Raw genomic sequence first — 22,274 nt, 5'->3', positions numbered from 1 at the left:
ATTCCAGCAAATTGTACTAATCATTAAGGTTTGTGAGCTTTGGACCTAGTGTTGATGTTGCTGTTGAGAATAACCTTATCAGAACTGCTGATGATACTTTTCTTAGTCTTCTTCTTTGTTTGCTTACTTTTAGAGGGTGGATCATTCTCCTCCTTGTCTTGCTGACTTTTCCTCTGCAATAAAGCTGTCATTGTGGATCTGAATGCCTCCAGTTGATCTTCTTGTTGTGCCTCTTTCCAATGGTCATGGTCTTCCTTATCTTTTGTATGCTGCTTAAGTTTGGTAGAAGAGGCTTTGGGTGCCTTAGGACTAGCTAGGCCATGTTCCTCTAAAACAACATTTATTATCATGCCTTATGTATATGCATATAATATGTTGGAGGCATAAGCATAATTATTTCATATGCAACAAAGTAAGTTTTACTAGAATTTATTGATCCGAGACTGACATTTGATGGAAGAATGCAGTACAACTTAAAGAAGAGGAATAAATACCTGATCTATAATTTTGATAAAAAAGGAATGCTATTGAGAAATATCTTCTTGATTGTCATCAAAGAAGTTGACGTCCGAAATTTCCTCTATCTCTTTAAAATAAAAGCGCTGAAGTCCATCTTAATGTTCCAAATCTACATCCAACACCAGACGTTCCTGATGAGAACAAATTGTAAGGCGTTGAAAGAAATTTTTAAGAAAGATGGTCTTTCTTAGTTATAGATCCATGCTGATATCAAGATTGTTTTATTTTAAATCATCAATTAAATGAGTCCTCATTGTTTGATCATAAAACGTGTTCCAACACAAGTAAATGATGTATATATCTCTTTGCAATTGTTGAATTTCCCAGCTATATCACAAAAAACTGTTGAACAACTTACTTATGACATACACAAACAATAACTCAGATATCACAAGTGCTATTAAGGGGCGGAGCTACGCCATAAAGATTTCAATAAAAAATTACACTACTTATATATAATTAAAATTATATTGTAAATATTAAACTCTTTAAATTGTTTGTGTTATTACTTCTTCATATTTGAAAATCCTTTTAACTCCGTGAAAAAGTCAGATAACAAAATAGAAAAGAAAAAGATTTCCAAACGGGGTGCTATTCCAGTTTTTGGTCGTTAAAGTTGGGTCAAATGTTACGTCTACTCAGCCAATCAGCTGCCACTCTGAAGTCTCTTAACCAATTAAAAATATCCACGTGTAATCAAAGACGTAGCACACATTCCACGCGCCATATATAAATTTCCACCCAACAACTAATAGCCGATTCTACTCCAAATCGGCAGTTAAAAAGAGAAACCGCGAAAACATCACCGGCTTCGATTTTTCTCTCTTTCGCCGGCGGCGTTTGATCGTCGGAAAATACGCCTTTGAAGTCCACGTAGCTACCGGGATCTGAATTTTCCGACGACTTTCCACATGGAAGCTCACGGTGCTGGTCTCCGCCGTGTCCTTGTCCTCGCCTTCTGTGTTGCTGGAATCTGGTCCGCTTATATTTACCAAGGCGTTCTCCAAGAGACTGTGTATAGCATTTCTCCTTTCCTTCCTCATTTTTTTAAATGTTTTTTTTGAAGCTTCGTTTACTTATATGATTTATGATTTGTTCTATATATTTTTTTATTATTGTTAAAAAATTCATGATATTTAGCGCAAGTTATGTATTATCCTATGATACAATTGATGTTTAATTCTCTAGCAATTGATCAAATTTGTGAAATCTGCTTTTGCCAAATGTTAGTATTGAGTGGCGGAGCCAAAAGTTTTACTCGAATTGTCACAACATAAAAAAAAGTATCATATAGTATATATACATAAGACTAAAGATTTTTCGGTGATCGGCCGCTGTTGGTACTATTCATGAAGTTCAACTTTGAGCTCAAACAATGTTATACATTGACTGTTATACTCTAAAAGGTTCAATTTTGAGTACAATGTGCTTGCATTGCGTGAGTTTGATGCAAAATTTTGGTGTTTTCCTGTTAACTTAGATGTGGAATGCGTTTCTATTCATCTATTCGTTTATTTATTTGGTCAATTTTAATATGTTTACGTATGGGTTTTAGGTCAACGAAGCGATTTGGTCCTAACAATGAGAGGTTTGAACACTTGGCATTCCTAAACCTGGCGCAAAATGTAGTTTGTTTGGTGTGGTCATTTATAAGTAAGTATACAGCATGTTCAGTGACTCTCTGTTGTAATGTGTGCTTGAGTCGCATAATTGGTTAAGTATTGAGTGTGTGTTTGTTGCAGTGATTAAGATTTGGTCTAATGGGAAGAGTGGTGGTGCTCCTTGGTGGAGTTATTGGAGTGCTGGTATTACAAATACTATTGGTCCCGCAATGGGGATTGAAGCACTAAAATACATCAGCTATCCTGCACAGGCATGCCTTATTCTTGTTTGTTTCAATGTCTGATTTCTGCTCAACTTTTTTCCTTGTATGTTCCAGTGAAGGACTTAATCCCTTGAAATTTCTGGTTTCTTGTGAAATGTGAACCGTATTACTAGCTAGCATGTAGGATTTCTTGAAGTACTTTTAGGAGAGAAATGCATGAGGTTTTATTAATGTTCTAATTCATAGTAGTGGCTAATTAACTGATGTATAAATGAGTCCTTGCTGGTTGTTTCCTTTTCTTTCCCGAATAAATAGTAACCAGGTTATTTACTCTTGCAGGTCCTGGCAAAATCATCAAAAATGATTCCTGGTATGTCCGCAAGCAAGCATTTTTTACACTTACATGGATGTTCTTTTCTTCGAGTATGCTTTTGTGTATGTTGTCAATACTGAGTTTTATGGAAAGATAAAAAGGTGGATAGAAAATGTCTTGATATGAATTTCTATTTATTGAGAAAGCCATGTTAAAGGGTTTCTAGAGTTTCAATAATTAAAAAAAAATATTGAAATGATAATGAATTGTAAGGCCATGACCTTAGAAAGATGATCCAGTGAACATGGTGGCCTTTGAATTGTTCTACGTCTCTGGTATTCAGCTTCCGCCCTTATAGTTTTGTACTTGACCAGGTGTTATTTCATATACTTAGAGAGGGAACTGATCTTCACGAGAGGGTGAATATAAAAAAAACATTTCAGAATAGAGTTTATGTGATTAGTCGACTGAAGCTGAACATATAGAATGACATAATGGAATGCAACAATCTTGAATAGTGGAGTTGCTAGAAGTGATATTTAGATATTTATACTTGATTGTGAGGCAAATAAGATATAAGGGCAAAGAGAAGAGTGTTATTGGTGTGGCATAGCATCTCTATGATGTAGTTGGAACATATTTTCAGTTAAGGGCTTTTACTGTAACTGAGAGGAAAGCACACATGGTAGAATAAGATAGACTGAAACAAAATGAGACGCTAACCAATACTTAAAAGAACCAGCCTTGAATACATTACATGTCAAAAAGAAAGGAAAAGAAAAAAGAGAAACATTTCAATCTTTAGATGGGGTCTAATAACACATCCTTGAATACATTATATGGACTTGTACAAGTAGTTATGAAAACTGCACACAAGCTGAAGGCTTAGATCTTTCCTAAGTAATTGCGTACTTTGGTCAAATAAAAATTCTTGACATGGTCCCAAGCATTGTACCAACCATAGCAACAATTTTTCCAGAATCTAGCCAAAATAGAAGAATTTGATTGTTCTTCAAAATTGAAGAATTTGATTGTTCAGTATTATAATCTGATTGTTCCCTAGAAAGTGCAGGATTCCCAATATTGCAAACCTAGATCAGAACTCTTGAACTTACAGTGTATGGAAAAATGTGAATAGGTACTTACCACTTTATTTGCACAGCTCGGACCATCTAGGAGCAATTACTCTTTAGTCATTTGAATCTGTGGCAACTCACTGTTATTAGCTCTCCATGATTACAGAATGCACAAAGCCTTGACATTAGAAGTGACAACTTCCTGATTGAAAGAATATAAAGAGGGAAGATGTTGGTATATGGAATGAGTTGGTCATTCAATAAAGGATTCGGAAATAAAAACTGAAAAAATGTTTTACAAATATGTTCTCTTATCATTCTAAAACTGAACTCTTGCATCCAAAATAGGAAGCTCCATTGCATCTGCAAAAAAGGAAATTAGAGCATTCTGTAGAGGAACATAGGTTCAACTGGATCAAGATGTTTGCTGTTGGTGCAGTTTTCAAGGGCTGATAATTAGGTGGAAACTATAATTACTGTGGACCATCTGTAGTATCATTTAGATTTTTTGGAGGCTGTGTGGTAAGAATAGAATCAGTCTACTACAAAAGGGAAAGAAAAGATGTTTTGGTAGATTCTATTTGTTCTTGCTAACTGAAACTTTTTATCTCCTATAAAGAGCGAAGTTTTCCTGCAGTAAGAACGTTGAAATCAATCTTATTGATAATGACACTAATGTTTGTTGCAGTAAAACTTTCTTTCTTATTTATTTATTTGAAAAAAGTTATTTGATTGCTTCTTGCAGTAATGTTCATGGGAACGCTAGTTTATGGCATAAGATACACGATTCCAGAATATGTGTGCTCTCTACTTGTTGCAGGAGGTGTTTCACTATTTGCACTCTCAAAGGTAACATTCTATTGCAATATCTAAGTTACAATATGTAACTTTTCTTCTCTTCCATTTTTTTCTCTGACATGCTTGTAGTTATTCGAGGAAAAGCGAAGGTCCTTTCTGTGAACTACCCCTTACTTTTTTTCTTGTACTTGACTTGATTACAGACTAGCTCGAAAACTATTAGTAAATTGGCACACCCAAACGCTCCACTTGGGTATGGGCTGTGCTTCCTGAACCTCACCTTTGATGGTTTCACCAATGCTACTCAGGATTCAATTTCAGCAAGGTAGTTTTCCTGTTAACCTATCTCAGTCTTTCTCGCGTGATCTACCTGAAGTTCTTTTGAGGATTTTTTTGTATTTTATATGCTTTAGCTTTTCTTATCACTTCCTGAACAGTGCAAATCAATGTTTTCTTACTCATGAATTTTTGCTAATGCTGGGAAAAACACTTCATTGTGGAATTGACTCTTGTTCAGTAGGTTTGTATTTTCTCATCTCAAGTTGAGTCCCGTTTGGAAAGCATCCGGATTAGAACTTACATTTTATCTATCTACATTTGGAAGAACCTTACAGAGTCTTCTCAACTATACCATTTATACCACTCTCAAGCTGGATTGAAGGATATTTTGGGTGGGATAATCTATAAAGGGCATACTAATAAAGGAGCAAACAAACACTTTCCTTTTTACAAGTCTGTTCTTCCAAAAACTTAACTGCAAGATGCTGTTGATAATATTTAAGCATGAATAGGGTTGAAGGTAACCATGTAGGAAAAGTCGCCAAGCTGATGATAGAAAAGTCGGTTTATCTAATAACTCCAGTAAAATTTGCTTTTATGGCTCTACCTGCATATTCTGGAACTTAATTTTACCTCAGGGATGCTTTGTTCAATAAGAGTCGAAGGGAAGCACAATTTCTGTAGGGTCTATGAAAGATATGGCAGTAGAAGGAAGCTCAAAGATAATAAAGGGCCTAATTGGTATAGCTTTTAGGAGGTTGAGGAAGGAGGGATTATTTAGTGTTATAACTCCATTAAGATGAATATTTCTATATTTCATGAAATCCCCTGGGACAAATTAATGGCTAATCTATGAACAAGTATTAAATAGTTTAAATTTGTTACCTGGTTTCAATTCAGACTAACTACGTGATTGGGTGATCTACTGTTCATCAGGTTGTGAGTGTCTAACAACAAGAATTTTGGTTGGGGTATAAAAGGGCCTAAAGTGTCTTAAGAGTTATTTGAAGTACCTCCTCCACTTGGATACACTGTCTGGTGTACTGACATCAGGTTACCTAGAAAGGAAACATTTCAATGGCTTAACAATAGGAACTGGATCCATGAAACTACCTCATTCACGCACATAGTTGACTGGAGAGGGATATCAGGAATAGTAGGATAATAACTGGAATATCAAATGTTTGGAAGTTTCTGGATTTCGAGTTGAAATTTGATAAAGAGAAGGAGGAATTTCTGTGTAATCATGTTAAATGTTATGAGGATTTAATGCAGTTTTATGCTTATTATATCATCAATGGATGCACAGCTAATATCTTCACTGTCAAGCCATAGACTTGGTTGTTGTTTGTCACACATCTTTTTCTCCTCGAATATGCTAGCGATGCACCAAATGTTTTTCACTTGTATTCTAACAACCAAGAATTTTTCTCAGGTATCCTAAGACATCTGCGTGGGATATTATGTTTGGAATGAACTTGTGGGGTACCATTTACAATATGATGTTCATGTTTGGCTGGCGAACTGCCAGTGGTTATGAGGCAGTTGAGTTCTGTAAGCAGCATCCAGAGGCAGCATGGGACATTCTTCTTTACTGTCTGTGCGGCGCTGTGGGACAGAACTTCATTTTCCTAACCATTAGTCGATTTGGCTCTCTGACCAACACAACCATCACTACAACTCGCAAGTTTGTGAGCATAGTAGTATCTTCTGTATTAAGTGGCAATCCACTATCAGAAAAGCAATGGACGAGTGTCGCCATGGTGTTCTCAGGATTGTCTTACCAGATTTACTTGAAGTGGAGGAAGTTACAGAGGATGACAAAGAAGAGGAAGCCCATGTAAATGTCATTATCTTTTAATCTAAGGATACAGTTCTGTACTATTTGGTCATTTTTTCTCCTGCTGTAGTTCCAGCATTGGACAATATAATCAAAAAGAATTAGCACATTTGTAGAGTAAGGGTATACTGTTAGCTCATTTTTGTAGTTTCATATTAAATGTTTCAGACCATAAACAGCTCAGAAGCTATAGCATTTCTAATGTTTTATAAAACGTCTTAATGACTTCTCTCTTTTAAACGTTAAGGTACCAATCTATAAGTACAATGTTTGTTCTGTATAATTCTTGGCTATGTCCAAAATGCGACATTGTAGATCCAATAACACACCTTATTCCAACTCAAAAAGTAATTCAAAATTATAAAGATCCTTACATCCCTTGGGCCATGGTTGGTGCATCATGACCACATCCAATTACTATTATGACCCTCCACAATTTGCACAAAAGAATTGATACTGGTTATTTTAAGGTCATTCTAGTCTTTTCTTCACTGCCAGTAGAATTCACACTTTAATTTGTACAGGCCTCCCTCCCCTTTTACCACTGCCTTTTTGCTTTAAGTAATGATCACAGTAGCCCACCACTACTACCAACTGCTGACCAATTTAAATAAGCAACAGATTTCTCAGACCCCCTCCTCCCCCACAAGATTCCACCCCCATTTACAAATCTAAGACACAGAGACAGCAGCAGAAGGAATGGAAGAATTCTTTTACTTATAAAGCCAGAGAAAGCAACAACCTTTATCTTTACGCGTAAGAACTCGTACCTCTTTCATGTTCTGTGCTTATAACAAGTTTATGTGTAAAGATATAGCTGTTCATTTGCAGTTAGCATTACCTGTAACAGTATCAGACAAGTAGAGCAGATGAAGATAAATGTACGCACACACGAACCATATTGCATTCTCCAATCAAATAAAGTATGCTTTACATTACATGTAAGATCAGGCAAAGGAAAAAGCTCTGATCATCCTAGAGACTTATTATATAACATCTACACAGAAAATATATGAAAAGAAACTGAAGTAGGAAGCCAATTCGACTTGTTGATCCACCTACCTCTCTCTATGATTTCTTCTCTCCTTTTTTTTCTGTCTTATCAATATTCTCTATAAACCTTGGCGAGGTGCCAATTTGTAAGTACAATGGTTTTTTTTTCTGTACAACTGGCTAATTAAAAGCCGAAAACTTATGGAACATCAAATACCCCCATTCGAGTTCCATAACAACACACCAAAGAATGAGAAACAATTAAAACACACACTAGATACTGGTGAGTATTAGGTTGGTAAATCCAAAAAGGATGCAGATCATCTGTCAGATCTCCAGAGAAAAAGCTAGAATGCCTCCGTTGCATTCTAGGGTGCAGACCAGATCTTCCAAGGCCTCTTGAAAAAAACATAGGTCATAGAGACTGCAATCCAAACAAAAAGAACTCCAAAAATTGAGTAGGAGACTACATATAAGAAGAACTGTTGATCAAAGTTATGGTGATACTGCTCCCTGCAGAATCATTGTAAGGTTTGATCCGTAAAGTTGGTTATAGACTGTGGAGGAGGGCTCGTTTGCATGATGGAGGTTGTGAAAGATTTGTGCTTGGATGCAGGGATGTAGACTCCACTCCAAGTGTTTTCAATAGGAACTGCCTCTCCTGAAAAAAACAATTAAAAAAAGTTAATCTCAGTCGTGCCCTCACACTATACATGAAATAGGTAAGGTCAAAGAGAAAGCCACATGAAATTATGCGGACATGAAATAGACAAGTCGATGTAAAAAAAACATGATCACTAAACCAAACTTCAAATAGTTTCTGGATTTCCAAAAAATAAGGAAAGAACGTGACCTTAATCCAATGGATGCAAGTAATCTTCGGACTTGCGTTCTATGCATATGACGAAGAAATAAAATTAACTGAAACAACTTACTGTTTGGTTGCAGTTGTTATCTTAAATCTTTATAGGGGTTAAAATCTTAAAAGGATTAAAAATGGGTTGTCAGAAAGCGTGACGAGAGGACAAGTCTCAAAGGCCACGCTTAGGGTGAACAATTCATGTGATTTTTTACAGTTGGCAATTGTATGCTCCCCCATTGAATATAAGAATCCAGAAAAGTGTGACTTTCTTTGGATTAATTCATTCGTTATTGTCCACTGAGGAATTCTGTAAATCAGTCTGCATCAAAGATAAGCACGTGTAAAATTAGGCAAATGAGCTAGAATAGAATTTGGATGCTAATCGTTATGGTTTAGGCAGACTAGAAAGGGTGATCAAGATTGTGAAAGAAAGGTAAGTGTAAGAGATAATAATGAAGAAGAAGCTTATATCCCAAAATCAATTATGCTGCTTAAGATCGTTCACCAGCTCTTCTAGAGATTAGGTTAACAAAGTGAAGGACCAGTAAACTTACATAGGTTTTCTCACACCCATAGTTCCATATGTTACTCTTAACATGATGTAATGCTCAAAACTTCCTAAAGAATCACAATAACTTTACTATCTTTGATTGCTTTCTGTGTTGCTCTGACTCTCCAAAACTTTTGTCGCACCCGTGTCAGAACCTCCAAAATGCACTACTTTTGGAGGATCCAACACACGCCTGACAGCATTTTTGAAAAGTCCGAGTATCATAGATTGCTATAGCAACTGTGGACAACTAGTATACGTAACACTGGTAGATCAGTACATAAAAGACAATCAGCAACCTCCAAAACCTGATTTTCTTTCTTTCGGCTTTTTAGTACATGAAACAAGCAGAAATTGGCATATATCTAAGAAGTTGCCTTCTGGCAAAGATCTGGGAGGTCTGTAAATCAGATAACTGTATTATGTAGAAATATAGGTACATCTTAACTTTGCTCAAAGATTTTGCGGGTTGCATGTCATATATACATATTAAATCCTTTTCCTCTTTAGTGCTCAATATATTCGAGCTGACAACAGATGCATAGTTCTTTGCTGACAGCATTAATATACATTAACATATTTATAAGTTTTTTTTTTATAGCGAAGGAAACCTGGTATAAAGCACTCTAGATAACAAATTTGTGTAAAGGAGACATTAAAAGGAAAGAACAAAAACAAAAGAAAACGACACACTTCCTCTTGAGCTCTTTGAACTATTGACTGAGGTAAAACTCTGTTTTTCAGTTGAATCAATTTGTCTATAGTTCACTACGGAAAATACTTGGTTGGAACATATTCACACTTGTGGACCTCAAAAGCCGAATCATGCTACTTTCTTAGTGCAACAGGCAGGTGGCACAGTTTCAATAAGAAACATTGCAGAACTTATAAAATCTGTAGCAATATCTGTTGCTGCTCTAATCCCCCATGAAATCTCTCCTAATATCTCAATTAAGCAAAGGTATCAGCTCTTTTGATGGATTTCGCATGCATAAATTGTCCAATTCGATCCATTAGATGCATTTTTAAGTGAAACTACTTTTGATTAAAAAAAATTACATTAATTCAGTTTAATATTATCAAGGCATAGAATGCTTACACTTTCTGAAAACTTTGGAGTGGGAATTTCTGCAGCTAAAGATCTGAACAATGGAGTTACTTGAAGAGGAGAACTGAAATCTGTATTCAGAAATTCACATTCAGCTGTAGCTGGTCCATTATTCGCTTTTTCTTCATCACAAGCTGGCAAAGTATCTGAATAATACAATCACCACTAGTATTAGTCTAAAGCAACTCTCATGGATGTAGAACTAAAAGAAACATTGCTGAAGTCCTTCCCCCAAATTATGAGTGTACCTCGAGTGGTTGATACATAGCAAGAGGTTCCATTTTCTAATTCATGAAGTTCAGCTTGATCACTCAACTGAGAAGTTCGTAATTCAGATTCAACATCCTGATGATGCGCACAGACCTCAGCTTGGCTTTCTTCTGTTTTATCAGCCAGTGCATGGGATAGCAGAGTTGATCCCGTACTATATTCAGAGCTGCCAGCAGAATCTTCAGATAAAGCAGGTTGCCTGCAAATCAACATTTCAGATACAAAGGCATGGGATAATCTGGGTGTCATTAAAAGTGAGTTTGCACGGTCAATACCTCCAAGATGGTCGACTGCCTTCATTACTACTTCTGGAATCTGCTATCAGGTTCTTATAATCATCAGGTTCAAAGTTCATCTCAGGGAGCTGGAACTTGAGCTCATCACCATCCTTTGTTTGTTGAAGAAAATCTTGGAGTATCTGCACAATATTCACACTTTTCCATTAGAGTTTCTGCGCGTTCGTTAAGTGCAGACTAGTTTCTAGAACTATGAAACACAAGAAACGAAGCTGGACATTTGAAGAAACTTATCATTAGCAGCTCAAGCAGTCTTTATCTTTCTTATGTGGTCAACAAGTTAAAGAATGGATCTTCCATTTTTTGCCAAAGGAATGAATCATTAAACTAGAGTAGACGGTTCATTAGCTTCCCTGATTGAGTTAATCTGGTCGTGTAGGAACAAGGTTCAAGTCTTGAGACACTAATTCTAACAACTGCTTACGTAGAGATGAACATTAATGATGGTTCCACCATAAGAGTATCACGTGGTACATCAATTCGTTCAAAAAGCATAAGTGTACTAACGACACAAAGAACATGGACCTCACCTTCCAAGCAGTTTCAAGGCTTTGATCTGTATTTTCTGTATTGACTTTCATTGCCAGTGAGCTTAGCAGCTCTGCTTGTTGCATCAAAGCATGTATCTTTGGATCATCCTTTTTAAGGAATGTTCCTTGAGTTTTGTTGTCACTAGCTGCTCAAAAATCCAAAAATAGTGATCAGACAGTTCCTTTTACTAGTCAATGATATACGGTTCTTATTTTTCAAGGTTATTTACCATTTTCAGTTGTCAGCTGATGAGATGCCAAACTTTCCCCAGCGTTATGCAAGTTTTGAGCTAGTACTGCAAATGGATGTCTTTGTAATGGATGTGTTGTAGTTCCACAATCACCAACAGATTTTTCTCTGCTGTTACCAATTTGAAGGACATCTGAAATGTCGCTCCGCCTACATCAAAACAATATATAGTGTTACATTAGAGACTCTCTTTCTTTAAACCATAGTTAAATCTTGCTGCATTCGTTTTTACCTCAGCTTTTTAATAGGAGCAGCAGCTTCTGTTATGTTGTCAATGTTAAGGCCATCTGGAAATATAACCCTCTTGTTATTCAGGTTAATGAATGAATTGCTGTTTTCTTTAGCCAAAGCTTCATGCTTTGCTCTTTTTTTGCACAGCGTAGTGAACCGATTCTTCACAGCATTATCCGTCCTGCAGTTTAACAACAGAATATCATCTGAGCACTTAAATCTGTTATAACTAAATACTGAAAAGTAAAATAAAAAGCTAATTACCTGCCTGAGACCACCTTAGCAATTTCAGTCCATCTGTTACCAAAAATCTTTTGAGCCTGCAAACATTATATTTTTTGTATCAGATTTCAATCACAAGAGGATTTCTCACCAGAACATAAACGAGCTGAAACAGATAGCAGCAATCAACCAAACTTAAGCCCAAAATGCTTAAAATAAGTGACAATGATGGGAGTGAAAGAGATAAAAAAGAAGCAATCAAGAAAACATCATTTCACCTCACATAAAAGCATATCTTCTTCAGGTGACCACCCTCCTTTCTTGAAATCAGAGTTCAAATAAGTGAACCATCTGCAGATATTTGCTAATAACATCATCTCAAACACCAACAAAAAATAGAAAAATAAAAATTATGAAATACAAAGTGATAATCCCTATCAAGAACTCATTTTTACTAACCTTCTTCTACATTGCCTTGTTGTTTTATCCTTGAACTTTGATGCGATTATCGTCCAACTACAGAAAACAAATTTTGAATGTCATTTACCATATTATATAATTCATTGATTCCAATCATACTTTAACAATAAAGTATCCATGAAAAAATATTGACAGAAAAATCAAATAGGTAAAAAAAAAAACTATACTTGTCTGTTCCATGGATTCGAATTTGCTCTCTTAGTATATCATCCTCCTGCAACACAAAACAAAACAAATCCATCAAATTTCAAAATTCCAATCAATCCAACAGCTCCAAACAAATCCACTACATCTCAAAAATCCAATCAATACAACAATCCAACATCTCAAAAATAACAAAAAAAATCATTTCTTGCAAAAATCCCAATACAGTAAACAAACAAAAACAAGAATGAAAACCCAATAATGACACACACCTCTTGAGACCAAGAAACAATATGTCTTTCTTTAGGTTTTGCAGCTTCAGCGCTATTTCCATTACTACTAGAATTAGTAGTTGCTTTTTTCTTCATAGCACTCTGCATTTTTTTCTTCTTCTCTTCTCCTTCAACACTAGCATGCTATAGTAAAAAAAAGAGACCCTTTTGGGTGAATGTTATATAAAAAGAACCAAAAGGGTATTTTTTTACAAAAAGGGAAAACTGTTCAACACTACACAGTAATCCTTTCCTTATTCAAGAATTGAACAAACAACTTAGAAGCAAATTACAATTTATTTTTGCCTAGGATTCGTACTTTTAACCCCCAAAGACTCCACCTTTTTTGCCCCAAGAAAGTTCAAACAACATCCACGGAATCCGAATTAGGATTCTTTATTACTATTGGACCCAAAAAAAAAAACTGCCTCGAGATTTGGGAAAAAATGAAAATCTTGGGGGTATACTAAACGTAGATCTAAAGGTATATAGAACCTTAAAGATTGTATTTTTATGGTGATTTTGTATGATGGGGTGGAGGGGGTTTAAGGGAATGGGGGTGTAGCGTTCAAAAGAGTATAGTTTTTTGCTCTAAAACTAAAAGTTGGGACTTTTCTTGAATTGTTTGTGTGTGATTGTAATGGAAATGGGAATTGAGAGATGGTTAAAATAATCAACGGATTCTTTGCTTTTGGGCGCGGGGTATTGCAGGGCAAGTTTGAAAAATAACACTGAATTCCATGAGACTATAATTAATAGGCATTGTAGAAAACTACCATCATTTCCCACTTTCTCTTCTTCTTCTAGTGCATATATGTGTGTATGGTATATGAATTATGATGTTTCTAGATCTATCTACTAGGTGGACAGTATTTGAAGAGCAATGTATTAACTATGGAGTCATGTTTATTAGAACACGTTTGATTATGAATAATATTTGAAAAGTGATGTATTTTCTATGAAGTCACGTTTATTAGAGTGTGTTTGTGGACAATATTTGAAGAGTGATGTATTTTCTATGGAGTTATGTTTTCTAGAGTGTGTTTGTGGACAATATCTGAAAAGTGACGTATTTTCTATGGAGTCACATTTATTAGAGCGTGCTTGTGGTCTGTGGATAGTATGTGAAAAATGACGTATTTTCTATGGAGTCATGTTTAATTATTAGAGCATGTTTGTGGACAATATCTGATCAAAAGTGATGTATTTTCAATGGGGCCACGTTTATTAGAGCGTGTTTGTGGACGAAATCTGAAAAGTATCGCATTTTCTATGGAGTCACATTTATTAGAGCTTATTTTACTCCTCATGTGAAATGTTTCAATGTAAATTCAAATTTATCGGGTTTCAAAATAGTTATTGCACATTAAGTGGGAAACTAAAGTTATGGTGCAACGCGTGAGAAGATAGTATTTGAACGGATAAATCCTACTCATGTTTAATTAGTGCTTACACCAAATCTCACTATAGACAAGCTTCTTTATAACGACGTCGTTTGTTTAAATATTTATTGACTGTTATATAATAAATTCTTGTTATATAGAATATTAAGTATAACATAACATAAAAAATCAATTGTAATAACAAAACTTAATTATTATAGTAAAATGTTATTATAGAGGATGACTCTATCTCCTATAGAGAGGTTTTTTTTTTAAGAGAGAGGTTTTACTATATTAAATTATAATTAAGTGATTTATTGAACTAAAATAATCATAAATTAATCATGCTGGTTAAGTGATTGAAATTGAGGTTATAGACACATATTGTCAAGTAAATACCAAATATGAAAAAGTTTTTATTGTTTTTGAATAATAACAAGTATGGTCGTATTTAGATAAGCAATAAATACTATATAGTAAATTAATTCTTTAAAAGGTATGTATTTAAACTTAATACTCATTTCTACAAAGTAATAATGAGAAAAGTAATACTACTATGTAATTACTGACCTAAAATTATAGATTTGTCATTATTTTTTTTCTTCCTTTTAACTCACAATGGACAGGGTCATGTTAGCGGAAGGGGTTCATCCAAACTCTTTCATCAATAAATTACATTATGTATATATTATATATATGATTGAATTTCCTTCTTTTTTTGTGTTGACTTTTGTTATATTTTAAATCTTTAATGAAAATTTTACCTTCACGCTAATCTCATCATCTAAATTCTTTTCCACTCCATTTTTTGAATAGTACTTGACAACATACGTGACCCAACTACTATGCATTATGAGATTGCATATACATGTTCTTTAGTTCAAATTTTTACTTGATTTGTGATGGCGTGGGTGGGTGGGGGGTGTTTTTCTACTTCAATGAAAAATAAATAAAGGGAGGGTTGCAACCCACGTGAGTTGGAAGAAAGAAAGTTGGGTAAATAGGGTCTCTCAATATTTTGAAAAAGAATAATTAAGCATATGGTCATGTGGTCAGTCCAGCCTGGTGATCTGATCAATATTTCACCACTTTTATGTGAGTAAATGGAATGTAGTTCTTGTTTTAAAGAAAGAAAAAAGTAATCTTAATTGCTTGGGTGTCAAAATTCAAATTTTTTAACCTTAGGTGTTTTTTTCTTTCCAAAGTGTCTATTATATTGTGGATCAGTAATTAAAAAATCTCTTGATTATTGGTAAATTTTTAGTTTGATCCTTTGATACATGACTCAATATAAGTACATGGTTAATTAAATGGTAGAACGATTAACAATCCTAAAAAAATTATGAATGTATTATATTCATAAGCAAAGGGATCAAAATGCACATTTCAAGTAATTAAAATTTATCAATATTTAAATTTTGTGAAAAGGTGATTAGATAGGACATGATACAGTTTCAGCTTATTGAGGACATAACCTTAGATAGTATGGCATGGAGGTCGTGGATTATGATAAAAAATTAGTAGATAGTTGAGCTTTGATTTGCTTTTCGGCAGGTTTAGCCTTGGTGGGAGCCTAGGAGCACTGTATTTGTTGCAATATTAGTCCTATACAAATATTTTTTTTCATCGATCGCGTTATTTCGTTGTTGTACTGTTTCTTTTCTCTAAAGGTGCTATATTGTTTTCCTTATTGATTGGCATGTTTTCTTCGCTATCGTATTCGTTGTTATGAATACTTTGATTTGCTGCGCTTGAGTCGAGGGTCTTTCGAAAACAGTCTCTCTATTTTCATAAGACAAAGGTAAAATATGCGTACACTCTACCCTCCTCACACCCTATTTATAGAATTGCACTAATTTATTCTTATTATTGTTGTAATTAAGGTACCAAAAATGTTATTACCCAAAAAAAATAATAGAAAAGGACGGAAATGCGAAGACCGTCATTGATATTACTAGAGTGTAAGTCTTGCGATGCCTTGATATGTTGGATTTTACTAAAATTCAAACCCTTTTCCCATTTTCATAAATCACCATGATTTTGAATATGATAGTAATACAAACAAAGTTTATTAATTTTACATAGTTAACAAGAAATAATATAAGCAAAGAATATTTAATAAGAAAGTAAAAGCCAAAGGGAGGAACAGTAGTGGCTATTTTGTGTGGACGTATGATATTTGTCCATCAACTTAATTGGTATGACTTTAAAATTCAAATTAGTCATGAGTTTGGATTTTTTTGTTTGAATAAATTATTGACATTTTGTCCTCTATAGTTAGCCTTGTAGCTTGTCAAATAGCTTTCATGGAGGTCATCAAATTAGTTAATTCCATCCCTAACACTGATATTTAAATAAAAAAGCACTTTGGTCCCCCATCTTTCAGTTATGATAAATTAGCACACAAGTTGTAAACGGTCTCATATTGCATCAATAATCATGTATAGAATCAATTACATCTCATTAAATTGAAAGTGATTCCCTTACTAGGCACAACCAATGCAGAAATTCCCAATAACTTGAATGAATTGATAGTCTGACCTCCTCGCCTTCAGATTAAACATAATGACTCCTTCAGAAAAATAAACTTATTCAAAAAAAAAAATCTAAAAATAACTTCTCCCCGATCATCCATGAGTCGTCTACTTAAAATAAACCCCCATTTTTAGATTTATGAATTTGGTATAAGGGTGTATTTAATAAAAGTGATAATCCTAAAGTAGCAATGTGCTAATTAAATAAGACATTTGGGAGGTTATTGTAATTAAATGAAATCTTAAGTATTGAAGTACAATTTACCTTTTGGAAGTTGATGTGCCAAATTAAAGAATCAAATGTTCTACTTCTAAAATCCTTTCTTGAGTAGTGTGTAGTCAAACTTAATTTTTTGACCCTTAATCACTCTGAGTTGTATGTATGTTCAGGATAATATTAGTTAAACCTTATAAATACTGTATTCTTAAAAGTTGAAGGACAGATTCCTTTCCCTTTAACAAATTAATTAATGACAAAATACAATAAAGAATATAGTGTACATAGATCTTATTCATACATTATAAAAATAGATAAATTATTTCTGACGAACCTTCGACTACCTCCAGTAAAACAACGCAAAGCAGAATTAATGGCAAAATACATGGTAGAAAAATACAATCCTCAAGAGCAATTAATTTTTTATATACGATGTGTATGTATTAATTTTATCCGTTAGTCACTTTTGATAATATTATTTAAATTGTATATAATTTTTCTAAAACATTTAACTTGTTACTAATATAGATAAACTTCATATTATTTTCAATTTGTAGATGCTATTATGCAACTAAAAGAAGCATTTGAAGTCTATCAGCTCACATGATTTGTTCTAATTTAACTAATCTTTGTGGGTTGAGTACTGTATAAGGTACATGGTCAAAAGGTTGTAGCTTTTGTTATACTATTGTAAATTGTAATTAGTTTTTTCAGTTTTAGACTTGTTTAATAATGTTCTTTTTGTTTCAATTTACGTGGTATTTTTTTGTATTTGAGAGTTAAACGGAATTTTTTTTATCATGATTTTTCTATACGCCTTTTAAATATTTAAATTGTCAATGCCTCATTTAACATAGTTCTCAATAAAAAACTTAAAGATTACATATCCGAAATTACAATTAAGATTCAAAAGTTTGACTCTCGAAATTCAAAATGTAGCACATGAATCGGGACAAAAAGAATAATAAACTTGTGAATTAACAAGTAAATAATGACTAGTAGTATTTTTTTTAGCATCAAGCTCGTGATTCATACATAATTAAGTTCAGTCATAAATATCTAAAGTTTGATTGTCTATGCTTGAAGTTTAGATAAAATATCTTAAATTTTCTTATACAAACAATACTTCAAACATCAGACAAATTTTATAATTTCAAATCGTATTTTGATTTTCGACTTTAGTTGCATTGATTCTGAACTTGACTAAACATACAAAACAAAAACAAAAGCATAGGCATAACCCTTGTAATATTAAATATAATATCATCTTAATCTTCCATATGCATAGACTAAAATTGGAGTACTCCTATCAAATTTCTAGGATTTGTATTTTGTAGAAAATGATTATGAAGACATCTTATCCTTAATTTATGTGTAAAATCATAACCATAGCTTTAATATCAATAATGCTTGTATAAAAGTATAGCTAACTAGCACTTAACCATACAAAAAATAAATAGAAAAGAAGAAATAACACAAAGATATAATTAGGTTCGATCAAATCTATATATGTCCCCGAGATAAAAGCAAAGAGAATTTTACATTATGAATGAGAACAATAAGACAAAAATTCTCAATTACAACTCTTTTTAAAATATAATTTCGAAGCATTTCCCAAACCTATAAAAATAATTAATTTTCCAAACCTACAAGAAAATCTAATAAAATTAGAATTCACAAATGTTAATACAGCCAAAGAAGAAAAATGCTAATCTTCAAGGATAGTCATAGACTCATAGCTAAGCATCTTTATAGCTTTAATTAAGTTCAATATAGGCACCTAATTTGAAAATAATTGTAGTTAAGATTTTTTTAAAATGAAAAACGTCATTAATTAACTCATCTTTTGTTAAAGTCAATATTTCTGTCTAACGCGTATTCGACCAAAGGGAAAATTGGGACCATAACTTCTATCATAATCTTGATTAATATGCAATGTGACATTTATGTTTTTTTAATGTTTTTTCTACTTTTTGTTTGGTTAAATGAATTTTTCAATGAACATTCTACATGTCTTTAGAAATGGACCCTTAAATTCTTTGCATTTCTAATTAATTATTAAACTTAATTCTTTGAAAACACATGAAATTGTCCAAAAAAAAATAGGTGTCCATTTTGAAACCAAACCCGGTGGGGTATAATACTATGGCCATCTTATTAGTGCATTGTAGTTTAGTATACTTCAAAATGATTAAAATGGTTCTACTTATTCATACTATTGTTGGCTTATTTTTTTAATTTTCTATTTGATATTCGATATTTAATTTTAGGTTCGATTAATCGTGTTTGTTCGAAAAATGATTGACTATATTTTTAAAATTCAAACACAAGATATCTGATTAAAAAAAAGAGATACTTACTATATTCCAATCACAACCTTTGATGGTTCTACCATTGTTGGTCTATGTCAACTAAGAAGCCCCTCCACTTACTCTGCAAATTGTCCCATTTGATCATCAAAACATACTACACCTTTTGACAAATTAAAGGTTAGCTGATTAAAAGACAAAATGTTGGCTTCTTTCAATTAATATAATGTTTGAACAATATACTATACATCTATAAACATATACCACCTCATATTTTATAGCTAGGGTTATCAAGTATGTGCTTTCATTTTCTATAAAATAAATTTGATTAAAGACAAAAGGACAATCAATCCCCACGAGTATATATCTTAATTACTTTCTTTGGCTTTAGTTTTTTTTTATTTGTTGTATTCTAGGTCTCTAGCAAGTTTCTATATTTTTGTCAAATTGACCCCACTTCTTATATTTTCTCTAAGAAACTCTCCAAATTGATTACTAAATTGTATTTCAAAAATATTTTACTTTAATTTGGAATTAGAGTTACTTAGGGATTGAGTTGAATTAGGCTCTAAGTCCATTTCTTTATTATAGTACTAGAGTTAGGCCCAATTCCAATCATTACTTACTGATGTTGGGCTCTATCTTATATTGTTCACACTTAAGATGGCCAAACCTAGACGTGCATATTGTATGTTGAGTCACGCACGCGCATCGACTCACTTAGGAATGAAAACCTCTTTATATGATTTGGGGCAACCCTCCCTCAAGAGTTAACTTTTGAAAATGAGTTGGATTCAATTTTAAGATAAACTTAGTCCTTAATATCAACAGATTCAAAAGGATAATTGGTGCCATTTGTCAAGGAAATATGTGAGACACGAGTTGATGAGTGAAAGGGATTTGATATATAATATACATACATATATAAAAATTAATCATCTTTTTTTGAATCAAATGGGGAATAGTATAGTGGAGGCCTACTCTGGCGCTGCTAGCTGCTAAAGCCTAAAGTGTCAATTGGCCATAATATATTTTTGCCAAATGGCCGTCTTATTCGACTTTGTTTGTCTTTGTGCTTGATAGAGAAATATCCCGCCCAAAAGGAGTTATTGCTTCAACCTAATAACAACACTACAAGTCTAGTGGAACCTATAAACATAGTAGCACATATATGTAAAAGGTTGTGGTGGGATAAGTATATGTAAGGTCTCGAGTTTGGAAAATGAAGTCGTCTTTGATATGGACTATAAGTCTTGAGCCAATAAACGTAGTTGCATATACCATCAAATGTTGTGGTACGATATAGTGTCCATCCATACTTAATAAGAGGTCTTGAATTCGAACATTAAAAATAAAGTTGCTTTTGCAAGGAAGCGTTTTACTTCTAAAAGTGGAATTTTTCGAAGTGACTTGATTAGTCGGACCCCAAAGTAAGGACTCTGGGAGAAAAACCTACAAAGAATTGTGTTGTGCGCATATATGCTATTGGTTCATAGGTGGATTTACAATGATCTATGTGAGTTCAGCTAAATTCATTACTTTCAACTTGACCATGTATATTTACAAAAATATAATTTAGAATGTTTGTATATAATATAATCATTCTTTATTTCGAACTCACGACTCTAAATTCTGAATTCATGTCTGACTGATTCACTTGTTCATATTATTCCAGATTCAATCAACCTAACATGTGTATTCCCATTGATGCATTTTACTACTACATTTATCCATAAAGTAAAAGGCAAAGAAGAAAGAAACAATGAAAGGCATGTAGAAAATAAGCTTTTCAGAGAGGGAATCTAATGTTATAACATGTAAAAGGGGAAGATGGATGAAGAAGCCAAAGGGGTCGGTGGAAGTTTGTCCCACAAAACAGCCACCAAAAGAGTAAAAATATTGATGGAACCCTATGCAAAAGCAATTTATATACATTGCTACATTCCCCTACCTAGCTTAGGCTACTTTTGCAAAGTTGGAATATAACCCTACACATGCAAAATGTATCCTCTAAATATGCTTTAATTTTGTCATTTTTTGCAAAATTTTGATTGATCTTGAAAAAACAAGAAAACATTAGTCTATGGTCTTCACATTTGTCTTGAGTCACTTTTTAAAATTTACTTGCTGTCCTGTCACTATATAATAGTGTATCATGTGATGATAGCATTTAACTCTATTTTGTTTGAACTGATTCTTGAATGAGTCTTAGTTTGGTAGAATATATTCAACCTAGAGCCAAATGCCCTAATAATGAGCTTGAATGGTTTATTAATCATACCATTCCTGAGATTTTGAATTGATCATTGAAGTCTAAGCTAATTGACCGCTCTCTTTTAGTACTTGTGACAACACAATCAATTAATATGGAGGGATGTTCAACTAGATGATTCTTTAATGAAAAATTTAACATAAATACTCGACAACCCAAAAAAAATAATAGCCAATACATGTATATTATATGCATAATATACGTATCTTGGCTAGAGATTATAACTATTTTGCTGAGCGACTAATTGTATAACTCCCCCTACTATTTTTACGTTTCTTTCTTCAATATTTTCATTAAAGCTTTTGACTCTTGCATTTCTTTCAAACATAATCTGAAAAAATATTTGTTGAGCTGACGGTCTATCAAAAATAGTCACTTTATTCTCTATAATAGGTAGGTAAGATTTGTGTATACCTCACCCTCCCTAAATCTCACACGTAGAACTATATTAGGTATGTTGCTGATGTTGAGCAAAAATATGAAAAAAAACAAAAAGAAAAAGGGGATTGTAGAATTTTCTTAATTTTTATTTTAAATGTAATATTTAATTTGTGGGGAAATTAAATGATGAAAAACCATAGGAAATAAGAATGATATTGTTGGGAGCGTTAGTAGCAAAGATGGTAGGCCAAAAATTAAAGTTTATTTTTGCAAAGTAGATTTCTCTGTATCTTAATAAATCATATATATCTTTTTAATGTT

General features: G+C 33.3%; 2 protein-coding genes across 2 annotated transcripts; one reads left to right on the top strand and one right to left on the bottom strand.

Annotated features, from left to right (window-relative positions):
- Positions 1-1,272: 1,272 nt before the first annotated feature.
- Positions 1,273-6,890, top strand: LOC129880204 (UDP-galactose/UDP-glucose transporter 3-like). Its single transcript, XM_055954142.1, has 7 exons — positions 1,273-1,534; positions 2,075-2,172; positions 2,262-2,392; positions 2,684-2,714; positions 4,479-4,582; positions 4,735-4,856; positions 6,246-6,890. Exons 1-7 carry the CDS (start codon positions 1,431-1,433, stop codon positions 6,652-6,654), a joined length of 999 nt encoding a protein of 332 aa, XP_055810117.1. The 5' UTR covers positions 1,273-1,430; the 3' UTR covers positions 6,655-6,890.
- A 642-nt stretch (positions 6,891-7,532) lies between these two features.
- On the bottom strand, positions 7,533-13,761 carry LOC129880203 (transcription factor MYB124-like). Its single transcript, XM_055954141.1, has 12 exons — positions 12,859-13,761; positions 12,610-12,656; positions 12,422-12,478; positions 12,241-12,313; positions 12,005-12,060; positions 11,742-11,921; positions 11,490-11,659; positions 11,260-11,405; positions 10,709-10,851; positions 10,412-10,632; positions 10,155-10,309; positions 7,533-8,304 (listed from the first exon to the last, which is right to left on the bottom strand). Exons 1-12 carry the CDS (start codon positions 12,964-12,966, stop codon positions 8,194-8,196), a joined length of 1,467 nt encoding a protein of 488 aa, XP_055810116.1. The 5' UTR covers positions 12,967-13,761; the 3' UTR covers positions 7,533-8,193.
- Positions 13,762-22,274: the final 8,513 nt, after the last annotated feature.

This window comes from Solanum dulcamara, chromosome 2 (assembly GCF_947179165.1).
Source record: "Solanum dulcamara chromosome 2, daSolDulc1.2, whole genome shotgun sequence".
Classification (NCBI taxonomy): Eukaryota; Viridiplantae; Streptophyta; class Magnoliopsida; order Solanales; family Solanaceae; genus Solanum; species Solanum dulcamara.
This window is presented reverse-complemented; position numbering and strand designations above follow the sequence as displayed.

Bases quoted from the DNA above. Each gene is read 5' to 3' on its own strand.
- LOC129880203 (XM_055954141.1), bottom strand. From the start codon at position 12,966: ATGCAGAGTGCTATGAAGAAAAAAGCAACTACTAATTCTAGTAGTAAT. The intron at 12,314-12,421 runs GTTAGTAAAAAT...AAATATCTGCAG, and splicing joins ACAAGGCAATGTAGAAGAAG to ATGGTTCACTTATTTGAACT. The intron at 11,406-11,489 runs GTAAATAACCTT...ATTTTTGAGCAG, and splicing joins TCAGCTGACAACTGAAAATG to CTAGTGACAACAAAACTCAA.
- LOC129880204 (XM_055954142.1), top strand. From the start codon at position 1,431: ATGGAAGCTCACGGTGCTGGTCTCCGCCGTGTCCTTGTCCTCGCCTTC. The intron at 2,715-4,478 runs GTATGTCCGCAA...TGCTTCTTGCAG, and splicing joins ATCATCAAAAATGATTCCTG to TAATGTTCATGGGAACGCTA. The intron at 4,583-4,734 runs GTAACATTCTAT...ACTTGATTACAG, and splicing joins CACTATTTGCACTCTCAAAG to ACTAGCTCGAAAACTATTAG.